The 14,563-nt window shown below is 40.6% G+C and overlaps 1 protein-coding gene across 1 annotated transcript; it reads right to left on the bottom strand.

Annotated features, from left to right (window-relative positions):
* Nucleotides 1–8,564: 8,564 nt before the first annotated feature.
* Nucleotides 8,565–13,954, bottom strand: dpt (dermatopontin). Its single transcript, XM_083940688.1, has 4 exons — nucleotides 13,629–13,954; nucleotides 10,871–10,996; nucleotides 9,663–9,770; nucleotides 8,565–9,426 (listed from the first exon to the last, which is right to left on the bottom strand). Exons 1-4 carry the CDS (start codon nucleotides 13,901–13,903, stop codon nucleotides 9,360–9,362), a joined length of 576 nt encoding a protein of 191 aa, XP_083796814.1. The 5' UTR covers nucleotides 13,904–13,954; the 3' UTR covers nucleotides 8,565–9,359.
* Nucleotides 13,955–14,563: the final 609 nt, after the last annotated feature.

Below are 14,563 nucleotides of genomic sequence, written 5' to 3'. Positions count from 1 at the left end.
CCTGCTCTTCTCTCTGCCTGGGCATCTGGCCAACAGACAGATTAACGCACTGACAAGCCTCTGTACATCTTTTACACTCACAGCTCTGGCCTTTCACCTGCAGAGAGATCCCATATTATCTCAGAATAAGGTCTGACACCTTTTAAAAATAAAGACATTGCTCTCTGTGGCACCAGGTTTCATTCTCAGGCTTCCAGGAAATTCAGCCACAAGCTAATCACGGCTAATGAGCGAGACAAAACCGCCATTGGAAATACTGCGGTGTAACATTTCCCGCTAAGAGTCTGAATGACTGGAAACACCCAATGCTGGCTTACTCGTCATGGATCCATTCAACTCTCTCCATCACAGGCCATAAACGGTCTAATTTATTCTGTGCTGTTTCACTACCAAGAATTCACCAGTGAAGAATCCAAGAGCAATGATGATGCTTTTGTCTGGGGGTGCGCTGCGAGCAGGGAAAGTGAGAAAGCCAAAGGAAAGGCTGGGAACCAGTAGGTCACTGAGCTCACCTTACACCTCCTCCACCTCCCACAATACCAAACTTTTTGCTCCACAGACCCAGAGGGGGGAAAGTGAGTATGCTGTTTTTCTTCACTTCACATCTCGACCAGCTTCTATTATCCGACACCATCATTTTGTGATCACAGGACGAACACCAGTTGACTGTGTAAACACAAGTGCAGCGCTCCCTCCTGAGTCTTCAATGCAAAGAATCTTTCCCAAGAGCCAGCGACTGGGATCTGTAACACTTGAAGTAGTCGATTTCCATCAGCTTATTGCTCATGTTTAGACCCACAAAATGATTGTTTATAGATTCATAAAGCTGGAATAATCAGCCTGTTGTAATGCACAGTTCATCAGCTGAAGAGTTTCAAGAGTGGTTTATAGAGTAGGACTGGATGTGATTGGACTGCAAGTGCTGCCTGAGATTCTTTAAAGCGAGATGAACACAAAATCATGCCCTAATTTGTGAGCAGAGGAAACACCCCACATGATTAACCTGTGCTGTGCCCAACAAGCCACAGGTTTCCACATGTTTCTTTTTGTCTTGATCCATGGACAACAACCTGTATTTGCTAGTCCCACACAAGAAAGATCTATACTGTGCAGAGTGTACTGCACATGCTGCCACATGTAGCCCAGGTCAGACCAAGGTCAGTTGCCAGCTTCCTGATGCAGTGATAGTTTAAAGGTCCCATATTGTAAAAAGTGTGATTTCCTTGTCATATAAATGCCATATAAATACTGTGAAAGTATCAAAACGCTCAATCCACAGAGATATACACACAGTAAAGACAGTATGAGAGAAATGTTTTTTTTAACGCCTGTGAATGTTCTCATTTGTCTAGGGCATCGTTATCCCCAAAGCAATTTCAGTCAAAAGCAACTGGACCTGGTTATTTGTCTAGAAAGACGTTTCACCTCTCATCCAAGAGGCTTTCACAGGGGTTGTTTTTTTTAACATTAAAGCATGTAAATAAATCACAAATACAAGTACGAACCTGAAAACTATGTAAAATGGGCCTATGTCCTCTTTAAAATCTGCTGTTGAAACATGTTAAGTCAATGTCATAAGAAAAACAGTACGTAAGATAATGTATTCTGTGGTCACAGGGGTGGGACTATATACGCTTTTGCTTCTCCTGCTTCCCCTTTCGGACATGTGAATTGTATGATTTAAACTAAGAAGATGTTTGATGATGATTGATCTAACTGACATGCCCGAAATAAACAAGTAAAATGAAATGTTAGAGGTCACCCTAAGGCACCCATTAAAGTGAAACTGTCACTTATGAAAGAGGAAATGACACGATCGTCCTTTTAAAAATAAAAAGCACTCTTTCTCTGCTCATTACACTGTGACCAGTAGCTTAGACTGGCTAACGTTAGCTAAATGCTGCCGTTAGTGAGTTGCTGCTGTATGATGGTACAGGTGGCCTACTCATTCAAATATGTTTCTCAAGTAAAACAAAAAGACACATTGTACTTGTACTAGGAAACATGTTTGAGGTCCCATCCCTCTCAGTCAGGTCCCCTAGTGATGACTTTCAAACAGGTGACTTGAGAGAAATGAAGGGAAATTCACTTTACCATTATCCTGCGGTGGTTCAGGAAAACAGCCATCATTTTGCTCTAATGTGAACGAAACCAACTAAGTGTTCAGAAAAGCCAAAGTCAGGCACTTAAGCGGTTGGTTAACCAAAAATACAGAAAACATATGTTCTTATTTACCCATAGTGGTATCTAGTCATGCAGATATGGTAGTTTAACTTTCGAAGAAGAAATAGTCCCTATAAAAATTCCTGAGGGTTGGTTGGCAGTGGATTATTCTGATTAACAAAGACTGTTTCTGGAAAGAGATGTTGTTGTTGTTGAATTTTTTGAAACGTTGAAGCACTGCATGCAAAATTCCTTTCCCCTCAGTTGTACTAGAGTGGAGGCAGATATCAAAAGATATATTAGATGTATTTTGACTGAATAGACCCTTTGAATTGCTTCCACCTGATATTCTCCATTGTGTACACATTTCAAACCATTATCACTTACACTCGCCGGCCACTTTATTAGGCGCACCTGCTTCTTAATAAAGTGTCAGTGTGGTCTTCTGCTGCTGTTCCCTCTCTGCTAGAAAGTAGGTGGTGTTGTGTGTTCACAGATGCTCTCCTGCATTCCTCTGTAGGAACCAGTGGATATTTGAGGTACTATTGCCTTTGTGTCTCCATTCTCCTCTGACCTCTGGCTAAAACAAGGCGTTTGCGCCCACAGAAATGCCACTCACTGGATCTTTTCTCTTTTTGGGACCGTTCTCTGTAAACCCTGGAGATGGTTGTGCGTGAAAATCCCAGTAGATCAGCCGTTTGTGAAATACTGGGACCAGCCCGTCTGGCACCAACAACCATGCTACATTCAAAGTCACTTCAATCACCTTTCTTCCCCGTTCTGATGCTCAGTTTGAACTGCAGCACATCGTCTTCACCATGTCTACATGCCTAAATGCATAGAGTTACTGCCATGTGATTGGCTGATTAGAAATTTGCATTAACGAGCAGTTGGCAGGTGAGTGCATATATAAAGCATAGAAAAGTTGTGTAGGAAAGAGTTGGTCAGTTGGTGTTCTGGTGGCTCAACCCTGCGCTGGGCCCCTTGTTGTCTGACATGAAAAGAGGCAGCTGTTTTTGTCCTCAAGAGAGAGCAGTGGGAGCGGGCAGAGGCTCCCTAAAATAAACAGGCTATCTGTGCAGCCCCGGGGCTTGGTCAGGGTCACACTCCATGGTGTTCCCTCACTGGGGCTTTCCCTGCCCACATCACAAACACAGCGCCTCACTTCTTCGCTGGATGAGAACCGAACATTTGACTTGAATTCAAACAGTATTTTAGAAAAAGCAGCCATCAGCAGCAAAGTTTGACAAATGGTTATATGCTGGATTTATTGTCCCTAAAATAGTCACTGTGCTGGAAATAACTAGTTACATTTCCTCCCATCTCATTTCATTGCCAGCTAATAATAGGTGATTATCATATACATTTAATTTAATTTAAGTACTGATGTGGATGTAACTGTCAAGGATGATTAGAAAACATGCCCAATTTACTATTGAATGTTGTAATGCTGCTTTTCCAGTTGGTGTGAGTACTCTTACTCCAGGATATCCCCACTGTAACCTTTCCTGCCTATGAATGGTGTCCCTTATGAACGTTGCAGTAAGTCAGCCTCAAAGATACTGTGAGTTTAGTATCAAAAAATATTTTATTTATTTGTAAGTCAGCGGCTCTTTGAGGCTCCTTCAGTACTTTGAGCTAAATGCAAACATCAACATGTTTACAATGACATTGTAAACGCGTTAGCAGGAATAATGTTTACGATGTTCATCATGTTGGTTTAGCATGTTTGCATACTAACATTTGCTAAGCAGCAGGAAAAACGTGATGGGGCGTGACTGTCTCCCCTCCCTCCACTCCCGTGGCCCAGGGTAATTGTAGTCACATTACTCGAAATGATTCTTGCTTATAGACATCATCACTCCTCTGATTTTGTTTGTTGTTGTCTGACTGTTTTTGAATATTTTCATCTGACCAAACCTGCAGTAAACACTCCGCCTCCTCATCAGACCACCACGAGCCCTTCAGCAGCATTTTTTCAGCGGTGTATAAATAGTCTCAGTAGGACTTCCATCAAGGCTTGTGCTTGTACACATGCGTGTGTATGCTCGTGCTCGTACATGTGCATCCATTCTTTACTAAAGCACACCTCTCTCAACCGGGCCGCGGCTGGCAAGCGTGCCGCGCCTGGGCACAAAACAGTTGTACTCATACCGTTCAAACAAACTAGACTTTAGCCGTCTTTCGTGCTTGGGCCCTCAGTGCAATCTCTCTTTCAGCTTTACTAAATGTATTGATTATTGATGCAGCAGGTGGCTGAGTGGTTAGGGCAGTCTCCCCATGTAAAGAGGCTGAAGGTCCTCGAGGCAGCGGCCGCGGTTTCGACTCAGACCTGGGGCCCTTTGCTGCATGTCTCACCCCCTCTCTCTCACCCCATTTCCTATCTGTCCTATCTAAAAAAGAATATGAAAATATTGGCCGCAGCCTCATTGGATCCCAGCACACTCTAAATCTCATTAACTGCACGCGCTGGTCTAAAGTTCAGAGAGGAGAGAGACACACTCAGGTTGGGAGTACAAATCACATCACATTCAGGGAAGAATGATGCTCGATTATGGTTTGTGTTCTTGTTTGGACCATTGTCAAGTCCGATAATGAAAATATGATTGAATTGCTTTTCTTAATCTCATTTCTTACAATAAATGTTCTATATTGTATTAAGACAGCCACCAAATAATACCAAATGACATCTCATCATTATTAGAAAGAGAAATATTGTGCATTCAAGTCCAGGTAAAGTAAACTCAGGGACTTTACATTACACATGTTGGGGAATGATTGCTGTCAGTCAGCATGTGAAAAGACTTTGAAAACAGTTTTCACATTTTGTTTTGTTTTTTCCACTGGGGGGGGGGGGGGGGGTCGGCCATTCTCCGTTGACTTTGTATTGTGTGAGGGCACCTGCTTGTCAGTTCATTATTCTTTCAAGGGTAGTCAAGGATAGATCATGAGAAACAATACAAACAAAATAAAAATGGAATACTTAACACCATACCAAACATATAAACACAAGACACACACACTTACACACCCAAGCACACTCCAACAATGCCCAAAAGTGGATACAGGTGTTAGCTCAACATGTAACATAATTGTAATTACCATTAATGCACTAACAGATATTAATCAATCCTAACACTAAAAATCACTCTAATAGCTACCATAACTGGACAAGCCCCCAGCGTTTTAGAGAATCTACTGCTTTATGATTTTGAAATTTATTTTTTCATACTTGGAGATATCTTTTTTCATTAAAATTTGGCTGGTTGGGGGCGGCCGGTGGCTGAGTGTTTAGATCAGCAATGTAAAGAGGCTGAAGGTCCTCGAGGCAGCGGCCGCGGGTTCTGCATGTCTCTCCCTTCTCTCTCTCACCCCATTTCCTGTCTGTCCTTCATAATAAAGGCTTGAAAAACTGCCAAAAAATAATCTTTTAAAACAAATTGTCTGGTTTGTTAATACCACCTTTTTCTGTACTCCACCATCAGGAAAAAATGTTTTATTTGTCCTACAAGGTTTGGTTGGTTTTGGATGGCATTACCACCTGCCTGAGCTCAACTTTGTGTCTAATGCTAATTAGCAAATGTTTGCATGTTAACACGCTAAATTCAGATGGTGAACATGGTAAACAAACTATCCCCTAACATCAGCATGGTAGCTTTGAAACTGTGAGCAAGTTACCATGTTGATATGATGTTAGCATCTGGTTGAAATCACTGTTGTTCCAGCCAAACAACGCCGGGTCCCCTGGCTGCTAAAACGTTCTGCCTCAGCTGCCGAAACGAAATGCTATGTCATCCGGCTAGGCACTGCACTGGACAATATAAAGGAAATAATGATAAATGTTATATCATTGTTTTCATTTTAATGCATTTGCATCATTAATACAATATTTGAAGATTTGTGACATGTTTGTTTCACAAAATAAGTATGCGTTAGGGGCGGAGTTAGTGTCCTCCATACCAACAATCAGCAGTTCGATCCCCAGCTCCTCCGATCAGTGTGTCAAAGTGTCCTTCGGCAAGACACTGAACCCCAAATCGCCCCCTATGCTGCGCATGGGTGTGAATGGAAGTTGCTTTGGATAAAAGTGTCAGCTATATAAAGTGTAGTGTAATGCAATAGTCCAGGCATTCTCATGTTCAAAACAGTAGCATGTTTTCATCAGAAGTGAAATCCCTTTTCTCTGGGGCTTTGTTGTAATAAATGTATACTGAGCTCTTAAGTATATGGTGGATAACTACAGATTCCAAAAGTGATTGCAGTAAGGTGACTTAAATAGCTTTGTGACTTTGTGATCTAAACTGTAATTACAGCCAGTGTGAATGTTGTTTTGAAAGGATCGTTTTTCATCCAGCTGTATCTATGAAACACTAGGATGAGTGGAACAATATATCTCTTTTCCAGCTGAGGAAGGAGGCTTCCAGCACAGGGACATTGGGTCTCTGAGGGAAGGAGGCCTCTGCAAGCGTGTGGCTCGCCAGCGTCAACTGGCTCAGGGGACAGCTGTGTCACGCAGCGGTGTTTGGCCCTGTGCCCCAGGACAGCAGTTGCCATAAACAAACAGTGCTGAAAGCTACTGGCCTGGTCCCTAGTTCTTTTAAAGACGATGCAGTCAGCCAGCTGACCTTTGGCCAGCTCACTCCATTAAGTTTGAATAGATTTTAACATCACTTTGAAGAGTTGAACTGGTAAAGAAACACTGCTTGTCCTGTTCCAAACTAATGTAATGAGAATGAGCACAAAGCGGCTGCTAGGTACTTTACTTTTCTTTATTTTCTCTGTTACATTGAATTCACATGCTATTAGATGTATTTCATACTTGGAAAGTTCACAGAGTTGTTTGATGAAGTTGGAAGGTTGGAGAACATTTTGCTCAGGCCCCCAGGAAGTGCCTCGGGCTCTTGGGCCAATTTGACAACTACCAGGTCCATCACGTGGAGCCTTCTGGCCCAAAAAGACTTTTCCCATTGACTTATGAAACAGACATCTGTAAATCCGTGGAAACATTTTTTCGAGTGTCACAACACCGACGAAATGACTCACATAAATATCACAATTTGATATTAGATGAACAGCCACACAATTAAATCATTTAATCCCCATTCAAGTAAGCGCTAAACCGGAAGGTGTCGGCTCGCAGAAATCTCTAGAACTGATCACCATGGTATTATTCAACGCGGCAATTGAATAAAAATAAAATAAATTTGACATTGTATGTGTAATCCATGGCACAATTCAAACAGGATCCAAATAATTCTGTCTCACCATACTGTACATATTTTCTCCAGTCCATCTAAAGGGAAAAGACTTCGCCTTTGGCTTAAAAGTGAAGCATGAAAGTTCATACTTTACGTAAACATATATATATATATATATATATATATATATATATATACTCTCTCACTCATCCTAGTGTTTCATATATATATATATATATATATATATATATATATATATATATATATATTTATTCAAAATACAATTGAAACATACAAGTTCTTTAAATTAATAATGGGAAATGTTAGTTTGCTTCCTTGCCAAAAGTCATATGAAAAGATTGATACAATTCTCCTATCTGTGTGCTAATATGAAAACAGCAGGAAACAGCTAGCTTAGGCTAGTACAGTCGAGACTGGCAAAAATGTTCACAGCTTGTCCATCTCAGCCATCTGCTTTCCTCCTGCAAAGTTGTTTTTTATAGGTTTTTTATTATTTTAAGATTGGCTTGTCTGTTTTTTATATATTTTAATTTATAATCAAATTTAGAATATTTGTTGACAGCATCAGGCTAACTAGCCCCGCCAAAGGTAAACCCTGTGTTTCTTGTACGGATCAAAGAAAACAGATGAATTATTCTGTTCCTTTGAGAAAGAACCAGGGTAGCTGTTTCCAACTGTTTTGAGTCTTTATTCTAAGCTGCTGGCTGTATAACCAACAGACACATATGCTTACAATCTTCTCTTCTAACTCTTCTTAGAGGAACTCCAAATTTTCCAAATAGTCAGTTTGTTATTTGTTTAATAGTTACTTTTAAGTTGCATGAGATACATTTGTTTGTTATTTTTCCTTCAGCATTTATACTCGACAGAAAACAGATTCTCTGCTGATATGGTAATGCCTGATGTCAGCAGCATGTTATGGCAATATAAAGCAGTGTTGAGTTTGCCCTCAGCCAAGTTAAGCCCAAATGAGCTGTTGATTCGTCCTCTCTGTGTTTTTGGAAGGCTTACGTTCCCACATGGCGAGATTCCTTTCTCCCACAACATTTTCCCTCAACAAGTTAACCTATTGTTTGTTACTTCAATGCTCATAAGATTGTAACTAATAATCTAAGAATTCATTTTAAACATAATATACTGCTCATATATATATTTTTTCCAACATGCAAAACGATGAAAGAACACACCACAACCCACATCGAAAAGGGGAAGGTTTTAATCCCATTTTCACACAGCATAGTTACATGAGCTCCAGTGCAGTATGCTGTAGAGCTGTAACTGCCAAACTGAACACTTTCATAAAGGAGGTGTGAAGTCAATTGAAAGCAGGTGGGACATTTTTCATTGCATGCAAAGCTGATGTTGCCAGTGATTCTGAAAGAGTTTCTCAGTACTTGCGAGTTGCAACACATACACAAGTTCTACGCGTTACCTCCAAGACAATGCCCCATCAGTCACACCCTTCAGCTCACTGAATGCTTTTATGGGTGGGAAAATGGTCCAACCAAAACCAATTTGGTTTGGCCGTCACTGTCACGTGACCTATCTTGGAGCAGAGCCTGATGCAGTGTTTTCCACCACAACGACCACACTATCAAATAATTGACTTTGTTTTGGAAAATCACTTCCACCTGCTGCCAAATGACCTCCAGCAACTAAATGAAAACACTTAACCTTTCCAAAGTATCTGGTGGAGCCCGAATTCCCTGTAGACCCTCTGTGTTGTTTATTTAAAGATTACCCTTTATATGAGAAGTCATTTTTGCATGCTAGACTAGAAAACCGTGATTATACAGACATATATCACATGCCTGTGGTTGATCGATTAAACTAACAGAAATAGCTACATACAATAAATCATAAATCACATCAGTTATATATGGTGTCACTATTGTTTTTGTGTTTAAATGCAAGAGTACATATGTATGTTTAGTTAAAACTGTTTATAGATAGGAAAATAAAGAGATCATTACAAGTCTATAAATTTTCAAATTCACAGTCAAAGTCTGTCATTCTGCACAGGATGTACTTCCACTGCCGATCTCTGAAACAAAGTACAAGACAAAATCCTGTCAGTTCAACCACCATAAATTATCAAACTTGCTTGATTCTTCAGTTTTTTGTTTGGTCTGCCAATAAATTATGGTCCTGTAGGCCATACTATGGAGATCTTTTCCTCCGGCTCAGCCATGAGAGTTCAACTTCAAAACTATTTTGGAATAGAGATCCAAACTGCTGCTTTATAAGTATTTAGGAAATATACAGATGTTGTTAGCAAACCTTAGGACTCCACTGAAGGTGGTCTGGGCTCCTCGGATGAAGTAGCCATAAGAAGGGACCACTAGCTCTGCCTCTTCTCTGAAGTTTTCAGGAATGTCACTGGTCTTCCTGTGAAAAGCAACAAAACGTAGTGTAATATTTTGAAATGTTAAGTATATTATCATAAGGATGGTTTGACATTTTGGGAAATAGTCTTATTTGCTTTCTTTCCAAGATTTAGATGAGAAGATCAATACCACTCTCATGTCTGTAGCCTACAGTAAATATGAAGCTATAGCAGGGAGATGGTAGTAGTAGTTTTGTTGCTAGAGATTTCCGGCAGAAAGCTCTGAAGGCCAACTTCTCCATGTGCAAAACGCAACGCAGCAGCACACAGCTAGCCTGGCTTTTGCTTCTGCGTCGATACAGCAGCAGATCCTGTGATCGCAGCTTTGAAAAAGAAACATCATGTTGCAGTGCACATAAAAAGCTTATAGGGGGCAGCGAGGCCAATCACATTACACAAACAGTAACAATATTATACTTGGCTTTTAAAATCTCTGGGGGTCTGATTTCTAAGTGTTTTAAGTTGTGCGATTGGTGTTATACAGAATAATAACAAACAGCCGTTGTGTAAAATATATTCTGTGTAGGGCATGGTCATTATTCAAACTCAACGTGTATTGTGATACGTACAGTATCGTGTCCGCTGTAACGCAATATGTATCGTATTGTGAGGTTGGAGGCAATACCCTACTCTTTGTCTGAAGGTAAAAATTCTCACCACCACCTCTTTACTTTACTAGTCAACATGTTATATCTATTTATTTTGTCTTGTTTTGTTTGGTTATTAGTGAGCTGCTGGTATGCAGCTTTTGATAACTTTGGACGGAGCCAGCCTAGCTGTTTCCCCTACTTCCAGTATTTATGCTTAACTAAAGCCCCTTTCACACATGCACTGCAAACCTGATTACCAGGCAAGGAACGGCAAGAGACTTGGTTGGTTACAATCAAATTACGAACCAGCTCCGGCATGGCGGTGTAATCTGCATCATGTCCTGCCTCCTGCACACTCTACCCAGCTAACCACCGTCTAACTTCAGCTTTATATTTTACAGACAGACAGATATTAGAGTAGTTTCTTCTTGTCTAACTCTTGTGAAGAAAGGGAACAAGCACCTTCACAAATTGTCAAATTCCTCCTTTAATATAGCCCTGTCAGTACGTACATGCAGGAGTAGGGACAACGGCGTTTGTAATAGCAGCAGTAGAACTGCCATTCCCGGTCAAGAACAGATTCAAAGTACTTGCTTTGTACACCCGCTACCAGGCCATTACGAGTGCATGTTGAAGTCCTGCAAAGACAAATGAGAGTCATTCATTTGTTATAAAAATCTATTTTAATTTATGACAGTGAAGGACACACATTTCTTTTAAATGACACCCCACTCTGTCATTCTCTTCTCCGCTTGCAAACATAAAGTTTATGGAATTCCTTGAGAGGTAAGACATTGAAAAACATTTAACACAAAGATAAAATGCTTCATTATCGTTTTAAATAAATACTGGTTTGATGACAGCGCAGTGTGTTTATGGCCCATAGACTTTGCTGTCACCAAAACACATGCAAGAATACCAGGTCCAAGTAGCAGGAGCAGCACAATGTGTAGACGTTTGTCATGGCAACATGGGCACAGTCATCAGCCATTCAGCCAGTGGGGGTAGTTTCCCTGCAGGGTAATGTCCTAACTGGTGTAATTCAAACAGACAGCTACGTTAAAGAGAGGCAGGCGTGGCAGTGACAGAGTTCACTGTTTGTCTTTGAATAAGTGGACTATCAGGCTTAACTCCAAATCAATCTGAAGAGCACGAATAAAAATGCTCCAACTTAGAGCAAGTTATCTGAAGCGCATATTGTATATAGTTGAACTGTTTACTTTCATTTAAGCTGCTGTTTACACAGAGATGGTACACTATAATTATTCAACAGGTTTTAACAGTTTGATTCAAGTCCTGTATTTAGATCAAAGTTTCTGTGCAGTTAGCTCAAAGTTTGTGGAGCATGTTTATGAGAAGTGCTGGCATTTGTGTAGTGGGTTATTATTGAAAAGTCTGTTTTTACTATCTAGTTTTTGTTAATGACATGATCCCAAATTCCAGGAAAAGGCTGTAACATGCAGCCCATAAAATACAATGAGATGTCTCTGAAGAGCCATTGACACAGCCTGTTGGACGAATCTTGTTAAAATTCACTGGAGGTAGTCATGTTCCCAGGAACTGTCAGTGGAAGACACAGATTGTTGTTCTGGAGTGAGACAGTAACTCATGCAGGCCTGGGAGGACCAGGAGGACCTGGCTTTGGTCCTCTGAATGACAAAACAGCAAAATCAACTTTAGGCATTCTGTTATAAAGAGAATTATATTAAACTAAAAGTAATAATCTCAGATATCTCAGATAATCTAAGATTTTCATTCAAATAAATGTCTGTTAAGTCGCTATCTATCGTTGAATGGGGTAACACAATAGTAACTGAGCCCATAGCCCACTGCAATTCACCAGTTGCTGTCAAAGAGAACAAAATCCAGATTTAAATATCCAATCATGGTAACCTAGCTAACATTTTTTATTTCAGTTAAGATGTGACATTTGGTCAAATGTTATTAAATGTAATCATTAAACATTTTCCACATTCCCTCTTCTCACTCTAACCAGGTATGTTAGCAAGCTAGCTTAGTTTTGTCAGTTTAGCTAGCTAGTTCAGTAGCTACGCAGCGGTTATGATGCCAAATGGGGCCAGGGGCCTTCCCTGCTTTCTAGCACCCTTCTTCATTTTCATATAAGCACCGAGCAAAATACTCAAATTGCCAGTACCCCCCACACACACACACACACACACACACACACACACACACACACACACACACACACACACACACACACACACACACACACACACACACACACACACACACACACACACACACACACACGCACACGCACACACACACACACAAGGTGAAGACAATGCCAACTTCGCTCTCACGGCTTGCAAACAACTAATCTCTACATAGTTTGCATGGCCAACCTGTTTTAATTCAGTGATGTATAAATGTTCACCTACTACACACTTGTGTTGTGTATAACACATCTAAGTTTACACTTGTAAAGAGCTGGTGCAACCTGGTATTTAAACTATCAAAGATATGCTTTAGCTGAGGACTGGGCATCTTCCATTCCAACAACACGGGTGCTTTTGTTCATACAACAGTTTCAGCATCAAACTCCACGGACCTAGTATGGGCCGTTGTTGTCTGCTAATAGTGACCTTTAACAGCCTGTGTTGTTGGTCAAAGTATGTCCAACAGTGAAGGCACATAATTTAGAAATTCAGGCATTTTTATCTTTGATCTGTACGCCCTCCTGTTGATTGGAACAGTGCCAGACCTACGTGCCAAACGTGTCTATGATGTGGCATACAGATTTGACTGGAAAAAACATCCTTGTGAAATGTTTATCTAGATGAACAAACATGTTCACAGCTGCGGTGCAGATTGAAAGAGAAGCTGTAAAAACGGCTTTTTCACATCACCTGCTGTACACGTGTAATCTGACTCCTTTCAGTGCATTTCTGATGTATTGCAATCATATATATTGTTCTGTATGATTTATTCATATCACTCCTGCTGGTTAAGTCCCTCGACTAAGACAATTAGTGTAACATTGTTTGCAGAAAGATAAACAGGAGAAAAGCCTACAGTTCATCAGATTTCTGTGCATCTCTCAACAACAGGCTGTACATCATACCAAGAAAGCTACTAAAATTCAACTGATATGGATTCTTAAAAATCAAATCAGCCAAAATAAACTGATATTTAAACTTTTAGTGCGCTCTAAATTTGATAAATCCAAGCGACACAGCAGTTAAAGTCAATGAAAGTAGAACTCCGGTGGTCAAAAAGTCAATAAATCACTGACAGAGAACCCACCACTCCATCCCAGCACGGCTGATGTCGTCCCACCAGCAGTCACTGGGCTCCCCCAGACCTTCAGGTGTGGCCTGGCATTCAAACGTCCACAAGCGGTCCATACCGTCCGTCTCGCTGAAGTAGCTCCTGGTGGCCACGAGTACCTCTCCGTGGGGACACTGGAAGTTGAAGCTCTGGCGGTAGCCGTTGACCCAGGCCATGTCATGATGGTCGTGAGACTGAGCTGCCACTGTGGCCAGCAAAGACAACGCCAACACCACCAGAGCAGGATTCATGTTGAAGAAATCCCTCCGTCTGCCGTCCTGCCTCACAGCTGCCTCACTTTAAACTCCTCCAAGTCTTTTGTTGTCCAGATGTTTTGTAACCAGGAGTGATGTGTAATTTGCAGCTTATGGGACAAATCCAAAAGTGGACCTCACTTGACATTTTAAGGTCGACTCTGAGACAGAGCTTTAACAAAGTCTCACCATAGATAAGGTTTTACCTTAAAAGTCAGCACTTTGAAATTACATGTAATTCAGATATTGTTAGAATGTGTTAACCATCTTATTACTCAAGCTGTTAACTAAGCTTTTCATTACCAACGGATGCTTCTGTAATTGTTGTGCACAGGATAAATAAAGAACCTTGAACCTTTTGGACATTAAAACATTTCATTATAAGAACCACATCATATATATTTCACCAAACAGACATTAAGATACGCATTTGACAGTTTTGCAAAAAACTATTAAAATATTTTAATATTTTTGCCAAAATTGCATCAAAAATGTGATCAGGAAGTAATATTTGTTCACTCAGGAGATATTTATCAACATAAAAATAAAGAAACAGTCATGTGGGTATGGCCAAAGACAAAAAGACATTCATCAAACATGTAATGTAATGAAAACCAAACAAATACAGTTGGAAAACACTCCGGATAAAGAATTGAT

This window comes from Echiichthys vipera (assembly GCF_963691815.1).
Source record: "Echiichthys vipera genome assembly, chromosome: 3".
NCBI lineage: Eukaryota > Metazoa > Chordata > Actinopteri > Perciformes > Trachinidae > Echiichthys > Echiichthys vipera.
This window is presented reverse-complemented; position numbering and strand designations above follow the sequence as displayed.